Consider the following 16,312-nt stretch of genomic DNA (forward strand, 5'->3'; position numbering starts at 1 on the left):
ATCTCTAATTATTTGCTCCATTTCCTTTTTCAAGAGTCAAAGTTCATCATCTTTTGAATTCACATCGATTTATGATAAATAAAAAAACATAGGTGATTTATAATTCAATATCAAAGCAATCAATGATGATCAAAGTAATTAAACATTAAGTGTAAGGAAAATGCATCTCTTCAATCTCAAACTGAGATGATAATAATAATAGTAGTAGTAGTAGTAACACTAGTAATAATAATACGATGAGAATCTATAATCTAATTCAACAAATTCTATCCTAAATACATTGACAATATTATGCTATATATGAAGCCCACTCATAGACTCATAGCATATGTTAGTCATCATATGCTAATCTCCCCTCATTTTCTCAAATAATGGACATCTAATTTAACTCACATGTGCATTTATATTTTCATTTAACAATAATACTTTCTACAAGAGTTATTTTCAATATTTCCCGAATCATAAGCTTTTTATATAATTCCATTATTTGTTTGAGAGTTTAATTTTTCTCTTGTATTTTCCATACATTCCTATACAACTCAACTAATTGAACGAGGAGCCATGCTGTGCATATTATTTTTGTACATAATCATACCCTCACAAGCTCTCTTATCCCTACCATGATCTCTACCTACTAAAACGGGTTTATCATTATTGAAGACATAATCACATTAATTCATTTTCAATAATAAAAAATAAATTTAAATTATATGAAGTATTAAATTAGAAAACATATATTTGTGCTTGAATTAAAATATGCATGTGTGTTTCAAAAAAAAAAAAAAATGCATGTGAAATTCAAGTTGATCTTTAAGACATGTCAATCAAGATAGAACTAATTATAGCAGGCACGGTCAGAAATAGGCAAATAGCGAGGTGATAAATATTGTAATAGGTACAGTTGATAATATGTAAAAGTAACACTAGAGTTACCACAAGTACCAGCAGTCATAATTGGGTTTTTAGGTTGTTGCAAGTAAAATCGCATACATAAATGAAGTAAAGCCGTTGCTAATGTCCCATCATCACGTTTTGGAAATAGATTCACTGCTGAATTACGTCAATCCGGACTTAAGTACACGTTCCTAGACATGAAGAAAATATGCACCGCAGTGAAATATAATTAGGTGTTAGTTTGGTTGAAAGTAAAAAGCATGGGAAATTCTATTGTTTAGGAAATGGATATAGCATGTGTTGTTTGGTTGGCACAAATTAATCAAAGTAGGGGAAATGGAAATTCTATGAGAAGTTTCAATTCCCATAAAACATGGGAATTCACTTACCAAGCCCCCCTCTTGGTAAGTCACAATTCCCATAATTATTGTGGGACCTACTTGCATTATTATTACTAATAATTTATTCTCTTTCTTTCTCTCTCCAAATTTGTTACCTTAAATAAAAAATTATCAAATTAACTAATAAAATATAAGAAATAAATTCCTAGAAAATCAAAGTTCCTACATTATCAACCAAACAAATTTAAGGTAATTCTTAGGAAATGGACAAGCGAAATTACTTCCCTTGAAGTATAATTTCCTATGGGAACTCATTTCCCATGTCAACCAAACAACACCTTACTCTCTCCATCATAATAAATACTACATCCGTTTTTTATTATGTGTAACAAAGAAATATTTAATACGTAGTATTTCACATATACGGGATAATACCTCTTTGTTGCACATAATAAGAAACAGAGGTAGTAAATCCATATACCTTTCGTATTTTTTAAAGTACTACGCTTTAACCGAAATATAGTTTTAGGCAATTTAATAGATTTAAATAAAATCAGAGGTAAATGGCGTATTTGGAATATTAAAAAATTGTAAAACAAATATACTGAAGTTAATAGTTTATTGTAAAGTAATGAAAGTGAGAGAAAAGAAATACAAGTAATAAAAAAATATAAAAGTAGTATTGGGTTTGGGTGGGGAGTACGAGAGAAGAGAGGTATAATATTAAAATGTATGTAGCTTTTGCCAAAAAAAGAAATTGTAAGACTTAAAAAAACACAACCATATTTCGTAATTTTAACGCATAAAAAACATGGAGGGAATAAAAGTCTCATATATAATGATAAAGTCTTAGCCTAATAGCAAAAATTAAGGGCTCGTGTAAAATAAGCTACAAGTTCAAATCTCCCTCCCCTCACCCCTTCTCTTCGTACGTACTTCCTCTATTTCTTTTGATAATAGCACCATTTGTGATTTCACGATTACTAATGCATGATATTGAGACAAATCTAATTAAATCTCACATGACTATATTTTTACTTATGGATAAATCATAAAGTATGGTCAAATGTTATTATGTGAATAATGTAAAAATCTAAATGGTGCAGCTAAAAAAAAAAAATAAAAAATAAAAAAAAGGTAAGTGATCTGTATGCACTTGTGGTTTATTCACACAAATAAAAAAAAAAAAGTCTTATTTCTCTTTTCACAAGTTTTTTAAAAGGCAAATAAAATAAGAAGATGGTGGAGTTCCATTGATTAAAATTGTATAAAAGGAATTGAAAGATGATAATTAAAGTTTGGTTGATAAAAGTAAATAAGTGCATGAATAGATGTGGAGCAAGACTTTCATTGATTGTTTGATATAATAAAAAAAATTTATTTGGGAACAAAGGGATTATAGAGTACTCCCTTTGTATTTTTTTATTTTTTTATTTTTTGTTCCATTTGATTTTTTTACAGTCTTTAATACATGTCTTAAAACGCATATAACTTCAATTCTATATGTGTAAATTATAAAAACTTGATATTATTAAAATATACAATGAGATGAATCCAACAAGACCCCGCTTAACTATATTATCTCTTATAGTTTAATGAGAATTTATGGTCAAAGATTTTAAAGTTTAACCCAATTAATTGGAATGGAGAAGAAAAAAAATAGAAAAAGAGGGAGTACTTTGTATAGATTCCTTATAGTGGTTGATACACGATTTTTTTTTTCCTCTAAGGGTTCGTTAGGTATCATTGTGGTTTTTTTTTTTTTTATATATATATATTTTTCAAGATCATAAGCTATATGTCATATAATAAATAAAAATTTAGTCAAACTCATTAAAATCATGATAATTTTGAAGACAACAGAAAAGTGAAAACATCTTTTTCTTGTTTCCTATTTTTGGTTTTTTGTTTTAAAAAAAAAAAAAGAAAACTGAAAACAAAACAAGCACGAATTGCTTGAATTAAATTCATTTCAAAATTATTGCACAATTGCACCTTTTTTTTTCTTTTTCTTGTTTTTTTAGTCTTTTTTAGGAAATATCATAATAACTGCATCATTTTCTTATTTGTAGGCGTAATTATAACTAAAGACTACAATAATGTCCCTAAAAAATCAGCCATGACCCCACTCTTTATCTCTCTCCTCACTCTTGCAAAGACAATGTTGCCTTACTCCCTCCGTATTTTTTAAGCGTTACACTTTTCAAATGCGGCCGTGTTTTTTTTAAGTGCTGCAGTTTTTTTTTTTTTTGGCAAAAAACTACATTTTAATACTTCATTCGTTCTCTTTTGTATGCAGCACTTTGACTTTTACACATTTCATATACTCTACTTTAACTAGATTTGTTGATTTATAGTTAAGAAATAAATATAGTCATGTGAGATCTTGTTATATTTGTCTCACTTTATAGTTTATTAGTATTAAATTTTTTCCATATTAGTAAATAAAGACATTGGTGATTTGGTAAGCCTGAAATGAAAAGTGTTGCATTTAAAAGAAAACAGATGAAGTATTATATATCTCTCCTCTTATAGTCTCCTCCCAAATCCACTACTATTTTTTTTTTCTTTTTTTATATCTTTCCTCTCGCATTCATTACTTTCCACTAAACTATTAACTTCACTATCTTTCGTTTATAATTTTTTAATATTCCAACTACCCCACTTACCTCTTTTTTATTTAAGTCAATTAAATTGCCTAAAATTAAGCGCCAGTCAAACTGTAACACTTAAAAACACGCGGAGAGAGTATTAATTTTATTTCTCAAAGAATGTGCAATCTAGGATTTGTGCAATTATATTAGTGTGTGTTTAATTCACCTGAATTTTACTTATTTAATCTTAGTTCACCTTTAAAAAAAACACAGTTTTAAAAGCTAATCAGGTATAATTAGGATTAACCAGGCTCAATTGATGTACATATAAAAACTCAAAAATCAGTGTTAATCAAATTTAATCAATAAAGTTTAGATAAGTTCAAATAAAAAGAACATATAGTTATTTTATCTTATCTGAACTTATCAAGACTTATTAGAACTTAGTTTAGTTTCCTTAAAATATTAAAAATGTACTTTAGTTGCATTAAACTTAGGTACGTAGCCTTATTAACCCTTATAAGCGAACTTATTTATCCTAATCTTATCTTATCCTAATTTGTCTAATAAGTTTAGGAAAAATAAATTCCCTAAAATTATTGAAAATTACTTCCTCCATTCCAACCTGTTATAACTAGGGACTTGCTTATAATATTTGAATGTTTTTAGATACTAGCTTGATCATTGAATCTAAGATATGAAAATGAGCTTGGGAAAACTAATTAGCTTGAGAAAAAATTGCCAAATGAAGAGGAATGCTAGATTAATAAAAAAAAATTCCTATTGGTTTATTTAAATAGCTAATTGTTGGAGCACAATGTTACATGCTAACAGTTTTTACGATGCCCTAGTACAACAAGTCCCACATGAGGCAACCTCCATATGCAAATGTGCCTTACTAATGCATGTGTTTCTGGTGTAGGTTAATATCATTGCGTGTTGTTTCCTCTATTTATTAGCTTGTTGCGCACATGGGGAAGGTTGACCTACATCGAGTCTCAGAAATTCAGGCACCGCACGGACGATTTGTGCCCGTGACATGTGGTATCAAAGTCGTCTCAACATCGTTCAAGTGGGGAGGTTCTGTTCACCATCAAACAAGGTCCACCATTTCAACTATGGTGCAAGGGAGCCGCCACAACCCGTCTAGCACGGTATAAAGGGTTGACATAGTAGAAGTGCTTAGTGGGGTACTTAGAGCGGTGTGGATGGTGCGTAACCATGGGAGTGGAAGAGCAAGCTCTATGTGGGAGCGTCTCCCGACAGTAATAAGGGGTACGTTCGTGACTACATGACCAGAACCAATACAATTAGGGGGACATGTTGAGCAATCAGAGAAGGGACGATGTGTAGAAACACGAAGAAGTGGCAACAAGTAGGGTTTCGAAGAGGAGTTGCGATATGGCCTAGTGCTAAGGAGGGGGAGCCATTGTGCTAGCATATGTCTTCATTGTCGGGCAAGCGTGTTGGATGCATGTCACTTGTGTAGTACGAGAGCGGCTAGGTGATGTGTTGTGCGTTGGGAAGCAACTTGGAGCTAACCTCGGAGAGCCACAACAAGGGCGTTTGTGAGTTAGGTGGGGGAGCTTGTCATGTGCTGATAGTTTCCTCGATGTCCCGGTAGCTATAAGCCGGTACAACAAGTCCCATATAAGTCAACCTCTTTATGCCCATGTGTCTTAATGATGCATGTGTTTGTGGTGTAAGTTAGTGTCATTATGTCCTCTATTATTTAGCTTGTTGTGCATATGGGTAATGCTGGCCTAAATCGAGCCTCAGGGTTTCAGGCGACGCACGGGCAATATGTGCTCGTCCCATGACAGTACAACAAGATAGGCTAGCTATAAAGAGAGAATCAACTTGAAATTATATGGCATGACAAGTTATGACAATTAACTTACCATTGATGATGTTCTGACCAGTAATTAATTAACAATCTACACGGTTTTTTTTTTTTTTTTTTTTTTTTTTTTTTTTTTTTTTTTTAAAAATTTCAAATTTATACTACGAGTAGTATTTAGTTTTAAAAATGAATTTAATGGTTATAAATTGCATATAGCATCACCCTAATTCTTATGTGTTTTTAATAAGTTTGACCGAGTGGAATTCAATGAAAATAATATAGTTGTCATAATTATTATTCAAAATTGAATACTTTATGACTAATGAAAATAAAAAGGATATATTTCATTTTTCTAAAAATTATGAGTTCCAAGTTCCTACTAGATACCAACATGCCACATTGGCCAAAATTCATGTCCTTTTTTTTCCCCTCTTTTTGACTTAAATATGTCTAGTTTTCATATCAAATGGATGAACCCAAAAAAAGTTATCCTTGAACAAAGTATAATTGTGAAAAATAATCCTTAAAAGGAGAAAAAATAAGCTTTTATTTTATAATTTCAATATTTCATGAGAGAATATAAACATAATATGTACAATATCTTGTAATTTACTCCATAGTTTATTTGTAGAGACAGGTTTTGGTTGTGAGCTCAGAGTGTGTATTAATCTTTGCTCTTGGAATCAGTGTTGAATAGGAATCTTAGCATTTTCTTATTTGTTAAGTGGATCCATCATAACTCTCATTACCATGAATTAGGGGAAAGCATTTCTCTCTTAATAATGTATTATTCTTAATTATTTAGCTTTTCCTTTTTAAATATTATTTCTGATAACAATTAATATAACTAACCCTGCAACTCTACAGAAATCTGCATGGCAAAAGTGTACTGTCACATAGATTGTTAAAGAAGTGAAAAAATTTTATATAAAAAAATCAAATCATAAAAATAAAAAAAATTTGGTGAAAAAAAAATAAAAATAGGCAGAGCATCACTTGTCTTTTAGCTCCCAAGTGTGTCCATGTGCGGTGCTGTTCCCGTATAGTTAAACACAATCGTAGCTAATCTGTTTCGGCCTTACTAGACCAGTAAGTTTTTTTTAATACGAACATAACGACTGTATTGTATACAATATATTTAGTCACTGTAATATAGGGTGACTTTTAAGTGATATGAAGAGACTTAAATATGTTACGAGTAAAATACATCCGTTGTATACAAGATCCGATACCTTAGAAAAAATAACTCTCAATAGTCTCAAAGCATGATTTTCAAAACAGAGCTAAACCAAAAAACATCCAAAAACCATCAACTTTTAGTCTCTCCTTTATAAACTTGGAAAAACTACATTCACCCACCAGTAATCAACCCTTTTCTCCCTCCTCTCTCTCCTCATTTCTTACTCTCTCTTTCTCTCTCTTCCAAAAAAACAAGATCCTTTCATTATCTCATTATAGCACAAAAATCCCAGAAAAAAGAAAAAAATGATGTCACCTGAAAGAAGCAGATCAATGGGAGAAACGACGACGACAGCGACAATGACGAGTCCGAGGATCTCATTTTCAGCAGAGTTTATGGATGATGATAGTTTCATCTCCATAAGCCCGGGTTCGTCACTAGACAAAGATGATCAAATAGAAATCGAAAGGGAGATAGTTAAGAATGCAGCAGCAGAGTTTGAGTTTTTATCAGGTAAAAACAGTTTAGATGCAGGTCATTCAACAATGTTGACAGCAGATGAACTTTTCTTTGAAGGCAAACTTCTGCCTTACTGGCAAATCAACCATGCAGCTGAGAAACTTACTAAAATCAACCTCAAATCGTCTTCGCCCGAAGACGATGCTCCCAACAACAGCACCGGGAAAATGAAGCTTAAAAACAATAACATTACTACAACTTCCAGAGATCAGCAGGCAACTGCGAGTGCGATAATGCTGGGCAGAGACCAGCAGGAGCCGAGGATATGGTTTGTAGACGATGACCCGTCACCAAGGCCACCAAAATGTACTGTATTGTGGAAAGAGTTGCTTAGGTTGAAGAAATCAAGGTCTTCTACTTTGTCCCCTTCGTCGTCTTCCTCTTCGTCGTCGTCGTCTTCGAGTTCATTAGGAGATGCTGCTGCAATGGAGGAGAAAGAGAAGGAAAAGGAAAGTGGGTTAAGTACTAGAGAGAAGCATATTAAGAGGATTAAAAAGGGATTAGAGAGAACTAGATCAGCAAGTATGAGAATTAGGCCAATGGTTAATGTACCTATTTGCACTCAGAGTGGTAAGAGCAGCTCATTGCCTCCTTTGTTTCCTCTCAAGAAAAACAAGATTGATAGGTAAAAATTGGATTTTTTTTTTTTTTTTTTTAATTTTTGATTTTTTTTTTTGGGTTTTTGGGGTTTAGTTCTCAATCAGCTTGTGAATCTGTAGGATTCTTGATTGATTATGTTCATGAACTTGTCTTATTACTTTTTTTTTTTTTTCCTCATTTTTTTTCCTGACCCTCCTTTATCTCTATTTCCACCCCCTTTTTCTCCCTTTTTTTGGAGGTATATTATTTTTTTTTTCCACTTTTTTATTGATGTTATTCAGAAAATTTGGTTTTAGTGGATCTGATATCAGAAGTGAGTGAATCACTACCATGTACATGCCTGACATTGTCTATGTGTTGGATGCTATTCACCATTAATGTGTATTAATTACTAATGTCATCCATTTACTGCAACTGCATTTGATGAGCTTGACCAGAAGTCTAGGGTCTAAAAGAATATTGGAAATCTCAGGATTTTTTTGAATTTCTATTCAGTCTCTTCACAATATTTGGAGGGAAGTCAAAAGGTTACAGGAGACTGAATCTAACCCATTGTTATTTGCTTTGGAAATGTTTAGTTGACCCTAAGAGTTACTAATGCAGGTTCAAAAACTCGGGTTATCCGGGTTTTGATTTGATAAAATCATTGTTAGAAACAGAACAAGAGTCTATAATAGAAAGATTAGTCATTGCAGAAGTTCATATACACTTTTCTTTCTGAGAGCAGTCACTCTTTCAGAACAGTTTCACAGGCTATATAATGAGATTAAGCCTTTAAACGTAAATTTGTCCAAAATCTCAGTTCTCAGAATTTTACTGTATTACAAAATTAAATAGATAGAACTATGCTGAGAATGTCAATGATTGACCTTGGAAGAAATGGAACAAAGCTAGAAACATTGTTGATTGCAAGGTCTTTAGTGAATTGTCCTCTCTTAAATATGCAACTATAGATGTTATATTTATGGGAAAGAAGGTGTAGTGTGAACTGTAAAGTGTAGTATTCCTTATGCAGACAAGGCACAAGTAGATTGCACCAAAAGTAACTGAGTACATACCCTTGTTTTATCTATTCCCATAATCCAATAATCTCCTAAATGCTTTTGTCGATCCATCTAGGGCAAACAAAATAATGTACTTTAGTTTTTTGATAGCTGTTTGGCCGGACACGAAAATGGTCCCGATGAGTTGAATTTCTAAATTTATTTGGTTGAACGTAGGAAGTAAACCTCTTGTTACAAGTTTTTCTTGAATAGAGGGACTATGTAATCGACTCCTCCACTGAAGAAGTCGACCTTCTAAGGAAGTTGTATGTTTTTTGTCAACTAAATATTAGAAATTTAGAATTGTCCACCTCTTAGGAACTTCAATTTCTTATGTAAATGTATGTCTACTAAACAATCACTAAAGCACTAAGAAGTATAGCAACCCATCTACACAAGGAACAACAGTTTTGTAAGTCATGCTACTCAGGAAGAAGCTTTTGACAAGGACTGACTACGATAGGCCGATAGCTTCATTTCTTCTAGTCTAATTCCACATCACACAACATAGAACAACACTGATAGTACAGTACTACAGCAATTAGGAATGAGGGGTTAGTAATCTTGGCAGCTCAAACCAAAGAAACTAGCTAGCTAAACAAAAATGATCTAATTTGTTCAATTGTATTCCATGTAACAAACAGAAGAAAATATGAATACTTACAGAGTTACAAGTACACAAACGGGTGTTACATTTACAGTAATTACTCTTCATCTGAAAATAGTGAAATTACAAACAGGGTAAAAAAAAAAAAAAACAAAAAAACCCGAGTAGTATACGAACAATAACAAGTATTTCCTTTCTCTCTATTAGGGGAAGGGGACCATATACAGCTAAACAAAGTCAGAAGCGCCTCTCAGAAAATTTTTTGTACAACAAAATGACAGCCTGACTTTCAGGCTGCATAGAGGAGCTTGTTTAATTATACCAAGTACTTCAAATACAGAAGCTTTTACTCATATTCAGACAACTAGTTCTGAAACGAAGAGCAGAAAATACCAAGAAGTTTCCAGCTGTATTTGAAGTTGCCAAAAAATGAATCAAATACCGTTTTCACATCCTAGTGACAGCCAAGTAACCTTCAGTCATTGAGGACTAGGAAGGATCATGTATTCTGTCCGGCTGATTGTGAGAAACTGTTACCGGGAGTGAACCTGAAAAGCAGATTATATAAGATTATTACATGGAAAGATGAATGCACCTCAAGTGATTCAGATACGAAGATTTCAGACTTACGAAAACTGCAGCCCGGGTTTTTGAAGAAGGCTTTTAGGAACAGTCCCATTTAGATTATTGTTCTCTACATGGCTGCAAAGTAGAAGCATTACGTCATAATCACAAGGGAGGGAAATTATTGAAAGAGCCTTCAGAAATTAAAAAATAAACTAATCACAACTAATACAAGTGCCATAATACTTAAATAAAATTTGAGCTTCTCCTCTGATTAGATCAATATGTCCTTTTGAAATTTCAAACTAGTAACACCTATATTTTTCTGTTGGCACTTCTAGCACCCTAGTAACAACTAAGACTTTTGACCAACCTAAAATCTCCCATGTGGAAATATGATTTTGACAAGGTTGATTAAGAAGAACGTCTAACACAGTGTAAATTAGTTATAATAAATGATAAAAGTGGGAATAACGATCACAACTACAGGAACACATCAAAATATTTGCCACAAACTTGGTCAACTTTTAAACAGAAGGTAACAGAGAAGTTAAAGTAGTTTTTCAATACCATGCTCAATTAGCAAATTACACAGAAGATAACAGAGAAGTTAAAGAAATTTGCTTCCTTATACCTAACCAAAGTAGGATTAATTGGTAAGCAATGAGGTTTATAGAAATAATCTATGCTAGCAAGTATCAACTAGCACTGTTATATACAACAGAGGTCAGCTACTATCAGCAGGATTGAAAGAGTGGGACTGGATAGCATCGGGTTAAAATGCAATGACTCCGGCCTTTAATTAGTCAATTAGGCTCAATCCAACCACTGATGAGAAAGGGGCGCAGTCAGATATCTCAATGAATGGTTGAGAAATACTGGATCTAAGCATCTGTCAGACCAGTAGTTTCTCATGCAGAACAATTTCCATGCGGCAAAAGTCGAAGGGAATTCCAAGATAGGAAGAGAAATCATTATAGAGATGGCAAAATTTTATTCGTGTCACAAATATCTGAAAACAAGTGGTTTTAGGTCCAAAGAAATACTGAAATAGGCTGGGATATACTACTGAAAAACAGGCATGTCTTAAACAGTTAATAATGGCCCAACCTAAAGAATCAATTGTAAAGGCACCCTAAATAATCACCCAACATTATGTTAAGAAAAATGACCAAGATGCCATTTGCACAAACCAAATTTAGTAAATGCCTTGACATAATTGTCACACAGAAGTAACTTGAGGATTTCATAAATCAACATATAGAGAAGCTTAGTTCAGTATATACTTTGACTGTACTAGGTAAGCCACGTGGTACCCACTCCACAATAGCACAGGAGGCCTTCATCCGAATTTCTTTTTACTGAATTTATTGGTCTCGGATATAAGGAAACCAGTAATTAGTTGTAAGTGGAACTTGATAATCCATATCTAAAGTCAGAACTTATTGACCTATGTAAAACTTAAACACCATGAACCTTGTTTTTTTAAGGTGAAAAACATAAGACCTAGCTATATTGTACTTTGTTAATTTTTGGTTGAGTGGAATTGATGAGAGAGAAAATTGGTGGGACCTAAAGTTTGTGAGAGTAAAGTTGTAGTCCCTAATGATTAATGAACATTTATAGTATGGGGCAATCTATAAGGGATGGCCTAAAAAGGCAAATGGGCCAAACTTTAAGGGACGGAGGGAAAAGGCGTGATGAGGAATTCCGAATTTCCTGCAACAAAGTCTATACAATATATAACACTGTGCCCACCTGGTCATCTTGTGAATAAAAGGAAACTAGATTCACGCGTTTCGGTTGAGCAAAAAGTTAGAGAAAGGAAACAATTAACTTGGCATTTGGTTGAGCATTCCTCTTAATGACTTAATCTATGTCATTAATACAGTATTCATTTTCCATATAATCTGTAGTTGATCTCATGGATGAGCATCTATGTCACCACGTTTTGCTCTTTCTCACAAGTAACTAACTATGAAGTACTTAACAAAATAAAGTATGCAACTGTATAAGATTAGTTAGTCTTCAGGGATAAAAGCTACAGATGATATAGAAACTTACAGTTCGCGCAAACTTCTAATTCTTGCAAGTGATGAAGGAATTGTTCCGCTGAAGCGATTATTTTCCAAGCTCCTGAAAAAAAGGTAACATCATATAAGAGATATAAAAACACCTAACTCATAGCATACAGACACGAGAAATTCCAGTAATTTATTCACAGTATGTTAAGTTCTACTACCATTCTATCAATGGAACATGCTGTCACAATCACCAAAAGATAAACACATCTTTTATTATAATTCTATACATCCATAATCATCATCAGGAACACCAGATTTTGAGACATAGATTTGAAACATCCAGCACTTGAAGAAACAAACTCATAGATAAATAATGATTCCATGTTAAACGTGCGCACACACACACGCTCACAAAAAGAATAAAGGCTTACAATATTTTCAGATGATTCAATGTACCAAGACTGGAAGGTATAGGTCCAGACAAGCTGTTATTTCCAAGCATTCTGTCAACAGAATGAAACACTAGGATTAGTATCAACCTAAAAATGAGTAGCGAAGTATCTTTAAGATCAGGCACCTACAATGTGTTTAATGCAGTCAAATTTGCAACTTCAGGTGGCAAGGATCCTTGAAGGCCCATATGCATCAGGTTTCTGGTCACAAAAGAAAAGAGTAAGTGCCAATGAGAATTAGAAATCACTTAAGAAAAGTATGTTGATCTTGAACAAGAACTCACATAGATACTATGCGAATCCGTGTACCATTAGAGCATGTGATCCCAGTCCAGGAGTACCCAACTGGGAAACAAGGATCACCACTCCAATCTTCAGGAGGGTTCAGGAAACTGCTTTTAATTCTTTCCAACATAATCACTGAGGCAAGAAACAAAATAGTCAATAAGCAATTCTGAAGAATAACAAGCCTCAAGCACTTTTCTAAACTTTTAACCAATCTAAAAGAATGAAAATTTCCAACCAGGTCACAACCTACTCAGCTTTGTATACAAACAGCAACTACCTAAACCAAGTCATCCCAACTAATATTATCTAGACACAAAATAATAAATATTCATTTGGCATGCTAATCAATCGTTTTCCTTTGTCTAATGTTATCGTGAAATAAGCTCCTCCTAACTAAAACATTAGCTTGACATGTTTTAATGCCCTCGTGCTAGGCAAATTAATTGTGGTGTCTCCTGCTTAAGTTCTTTGCTCAAAGATTTAAAATAGAAAATCAGCTTTATCCCTTGCTTAAGTGTAAACAATCAGATTACCTAGTTACACAACATGGTTCTGAGGAGGAGGGGGTGATAAGCCTTTTATAATTCAATTATAACATGAGAAGAAATTAGACCACAACACTTGTAAATTTCAGGGATGTACCATCATGCACGAGAGTTCTATTCCCAAGAGATAAAACATCAAAAATCTCCCCGCCGTTGATCAGGGGACTAGCATCTGATCCATCGACTGGGGTAAATCTCAATCTTGTCAGACCGTCTAGGGGCCATTTGGTTGCAAACACAGCCACACCAGATGGAGTCACGCTCAGGTTACGAACATATGGCACATTATTGATGCTAATGTCAAATGCCCGCCTCGATGAGGCACGGTCATCAGCAAAATATAAAGCAATGTAATATGTTGAGCTTGGAAGAGGTAAAGCAGGCCACTGAAGATCCATTGGTCCTGCAGAAACTGTTAAGTGGGTCTCAAAGATTTTAGCAGGTGGAAGATTCCAAAATCCAGAAACAGACACATTTGGAGCACGAGCAGCAGCTTGGTGAGGTCCAAAAGGCTCCCAGAAGCGATCAAATCGATCGTCTGGTGACCTGAAATTCCAAAATTATAAAAATTATAAGTTGTAACAGAAGTATAAGCTGAGTTACATTTGATTACAAGACTCCATATATTACAGGTGTTGCACAACAGAAGTAAAACTCGTCTCTCTAGGATTCTCTTAGTGGTATATCACTAGCCCCAACTCCTAAAGTGCTATGTTGAGTTAAAGACGAATCAACTAAACTCAATTAAGAGGCTAAGTAGCCATGATAACACTAGTCATTTACCAAAACAGAAAACATCTGAGAGACAATCACCAAAAACAAAGGCATATAGCCACTTAATTAAAAATAAGTCAACAGCTTAAATGTTAAGATAACATGAAATTACTAGCTGTATATCTGGTTCACTGCCAACCAACATTCATAGTTTTTACTTTCAGCCATAGAAAACTTCTGAACTCCACCAGATTACAAGATTATACAGTTAGCGGTTAGCCTATACCTAATGTGTTCTTCAGATCACGAATACACTCAACATTAGACACTTTCCCGTTAATGTTTCAAATACTTTGTATTAAATTGTAGTCTATAAATGAATAATCAACCAAAAAAATGCACTGTAAGCTGCCAAGGAAATTCACCATTTAAATGTTGACTTTCAAGGTTATGAATTGTAAAATATTTCAATTAGCCTTTATCAAAATTTGTTCTTAAATTATTTATAATTATCTCATTATTAGGTGAATAAAAACCATCCCATACCAGGTCAAAGCCAACTTTTCAACCACGCCTTCTTTTTGTCAATTGATCCCAAAAAAGTATCAAGCAACCATTACACAAATAAAGCATAAACTCAACCATTACATCAATAAATATTAACAAACTAGCTCAAACAAATAAAACAATTCGAATTACACAAAAAATCAGTAAGTACTTACCGAACAATCGATTTAGTATATCCAAAGTTATTCCTAGCAACCAAGCTCAACCCAACCTTCCCGAAATCGGTCGAATTATAAACCGAACTCTCCAACAACACCAGCTCGATAGCAGATATAAAAGGGTCAGAATCAGTAAGCTCGTTAACCCCAATACAAACACTCATTGTCTTCCCGACAGTTTGAAAAACCCCTTCATAATAAGATGTCATACTATGATCATATTCTTTTGTTGTATTGACCAAACCCCACAAATTATTATCAACAATCTGATCAAAAACAGGAGGGTTTTTCTTCCCATTTACCCCACCATAGAAATAACTAGTTCTAACCATGTAATTGGCATTACGAATTACAGGACCAATTTGGTAACAAAATTTCTTGTGGGTATTTCTCTCTCGCGCAAATGATCGAACAGTTGATAGGAGTGGCAAAACCCCGGAATACAACACCGTTTTGTTCTCCCCAACAGAGATGAAATCCGAATCCGGCACCCATAAATGTCCATTGTAGTTAATCACCGACGAACCACCGCAATTTATATAAAAACCTACAAAATCAATAAAATTAACATACTATCAGAATAACAGCATACAATTATTACAACAATTGTAATGAAAGTAATTGCAAAGAGACTAAGATGCGTACTGTAAGGAGCGAGGGAGAGGGAGGAAGGGAGGAAGAGGAGGAGAAGGAGGAGAGAGAAAGACATGGCGGCGATTAAGAGAGAAACTGGAGGTCAAGACATGAGAATGAGAAGGGGTTTTGGTTTTGGTTTTGGTTTTGGTGATGGGAATAAAAAAAGGGGAGGAGAGAGAAAGAGTCATTGGAGAGGTTGAAGGAAGAAAGGAATAAGAGAAAGTGAAAGTTGGTTGAGAGAGAAAGGAATTGATGATTGAGGAGAGAGAAAGTGAATTGAATTGACTGAGTTAACGCGGGAAAAAGATAAATAACCAGCCAACCAGGTCAGAGTTTGGATTAGACGGCAGTTATAAATCGGGGAAATGGAATAGGTCAATTGGGGAAATTGATCAAGGAAGTTGGGGATTCTGGAAAATCATCGAATGAGAAGAGAGGGAAGAGGGTATTGACGTAAAATAGTATTTTTGAGGTAAGAAACGTAATTTTGTTTCCCTACTTTTTTACCCTCGGGAATAATGTGGTTTTTGTTACTTTACTCATTAACCAAATGTCTAAATGGATTCTAACGAAAATGGTAATCTGATTTCGTTTTCACCCCTACAAAAAAACTCATACCAAACACCCATTAATGTAATACTCTAGGGTGGGACTTTTCAAACCGAACCGTGAAACCGTCCGTTACCGAACCGAACCATCACGGACCGAACCGTTTATAACCCGCTAATTTTAAACCGAAAACC

The 16,312-nt window shown here is 33.9% G+C and overlaps 2 protein-coding genes across 2 annotated transcripts; one reads left to right on the top strand and one right to left on the bottom strand.

Moving 5' to 3' along the window:
* Positions 1-6,283: 6,283 nt before the first annotated feature.
* Positions 6,284-9,085, top strand: LOC110685188. Its single transcript, XM_021861664.1, has one exon. The coding sequence runs from the start codon at positions 7,158-7,160 to the stop codon at positions 7,998-8,000; it is 843 nt and encodes a 280-aa protein (XP_021717356.1). The 5' UTR covers positions 6,284-7,157; the 3' UTR covers positions 8,001-9,085.
* Positions 9,086-9,619: 534 nt separating this feature from the next.
* On the bottom strand, positions 9,620-15,970 carry LOC110685181 (putative leucine-rich repeat receptor-like serine/threonine-protein kinase At2g14440). Its single transcript, XM_021861658.1, has 9 exons — positions 15,579-15,970; positions 14,931-15,480; positions 13,592-14,040; positions 12,946-13,081; positions 12,791-12,862; positions 12,641-12,712; positions 12,250-12,321; positions 10,252-10,323; positions 9,620-10,169 (listed from the first exon to the last, which is right to left on the bottom strand). Exons 1-9 carry the CDS (start codon positions 15,640-15,642, stop codon positions 10,121-10,123), a joined length of 1,536 nt encoding a protein of 511 aa, XP_021717350.1. The 5' UTR covers positions 15,643-15,970; the 3' UTR covers positions 9,620-10,120.
* Between the last annotated feature and the right edge of the window lie 342 nt (positions 15,971-16,312).

The sequence above is a fragment of the Chenopodium quinoa genome, unplaced genomic scaffold (genome assembly GCF_001683475.1).
Source record: "Chenopodium quinoa cultivar QQ74 unplaced genomic scaffold, ASM168347v1, whole genome shotgun sequence".
NCBI classification, from domain to species: Eukaryota; Viridiplantae; Streptophyta; class Magnoliopsida; order Caryophyllales; family Amaranthaceae; genus Chenopodium; species Chenopodium quinoa.

What these genes read in the sequence shown, in the direction of transcription:
- LOC110685181 (XM_021861658.1), bottom strand. Translation starts at nt 15,642, where the DNA reads ATGTCTTTCTCTCTCCTCCTTCTCCTCCTCTTCCTCCCTTCCTCCCTC. An exon ending in TAGAACTCTCGTGCATGATG is followed by an intron (nt 13,082 to 13,591) that starts GTACATCCCTGA and finishes TTCTTGCCTCAG; the next exon opens with TGATTATGTTGGAAAGAATT. An exon ending in CGGATTCGCATAGTATCTAT is followed by an intron (nt 12,863 to 12,945) that starts GTGAGTTCTTGT and finishes TTTTGTGACCAG; the next exon opens with AAACCTGATGCATATGGGCC.
- LOC110685188 (XM_021861664.1), top strand. Translation starts at nt 7,158, where the DNA reads ATGATGTCACCTGAAAGAAGCAGATCAATGGGAGAAACGACGACGACA.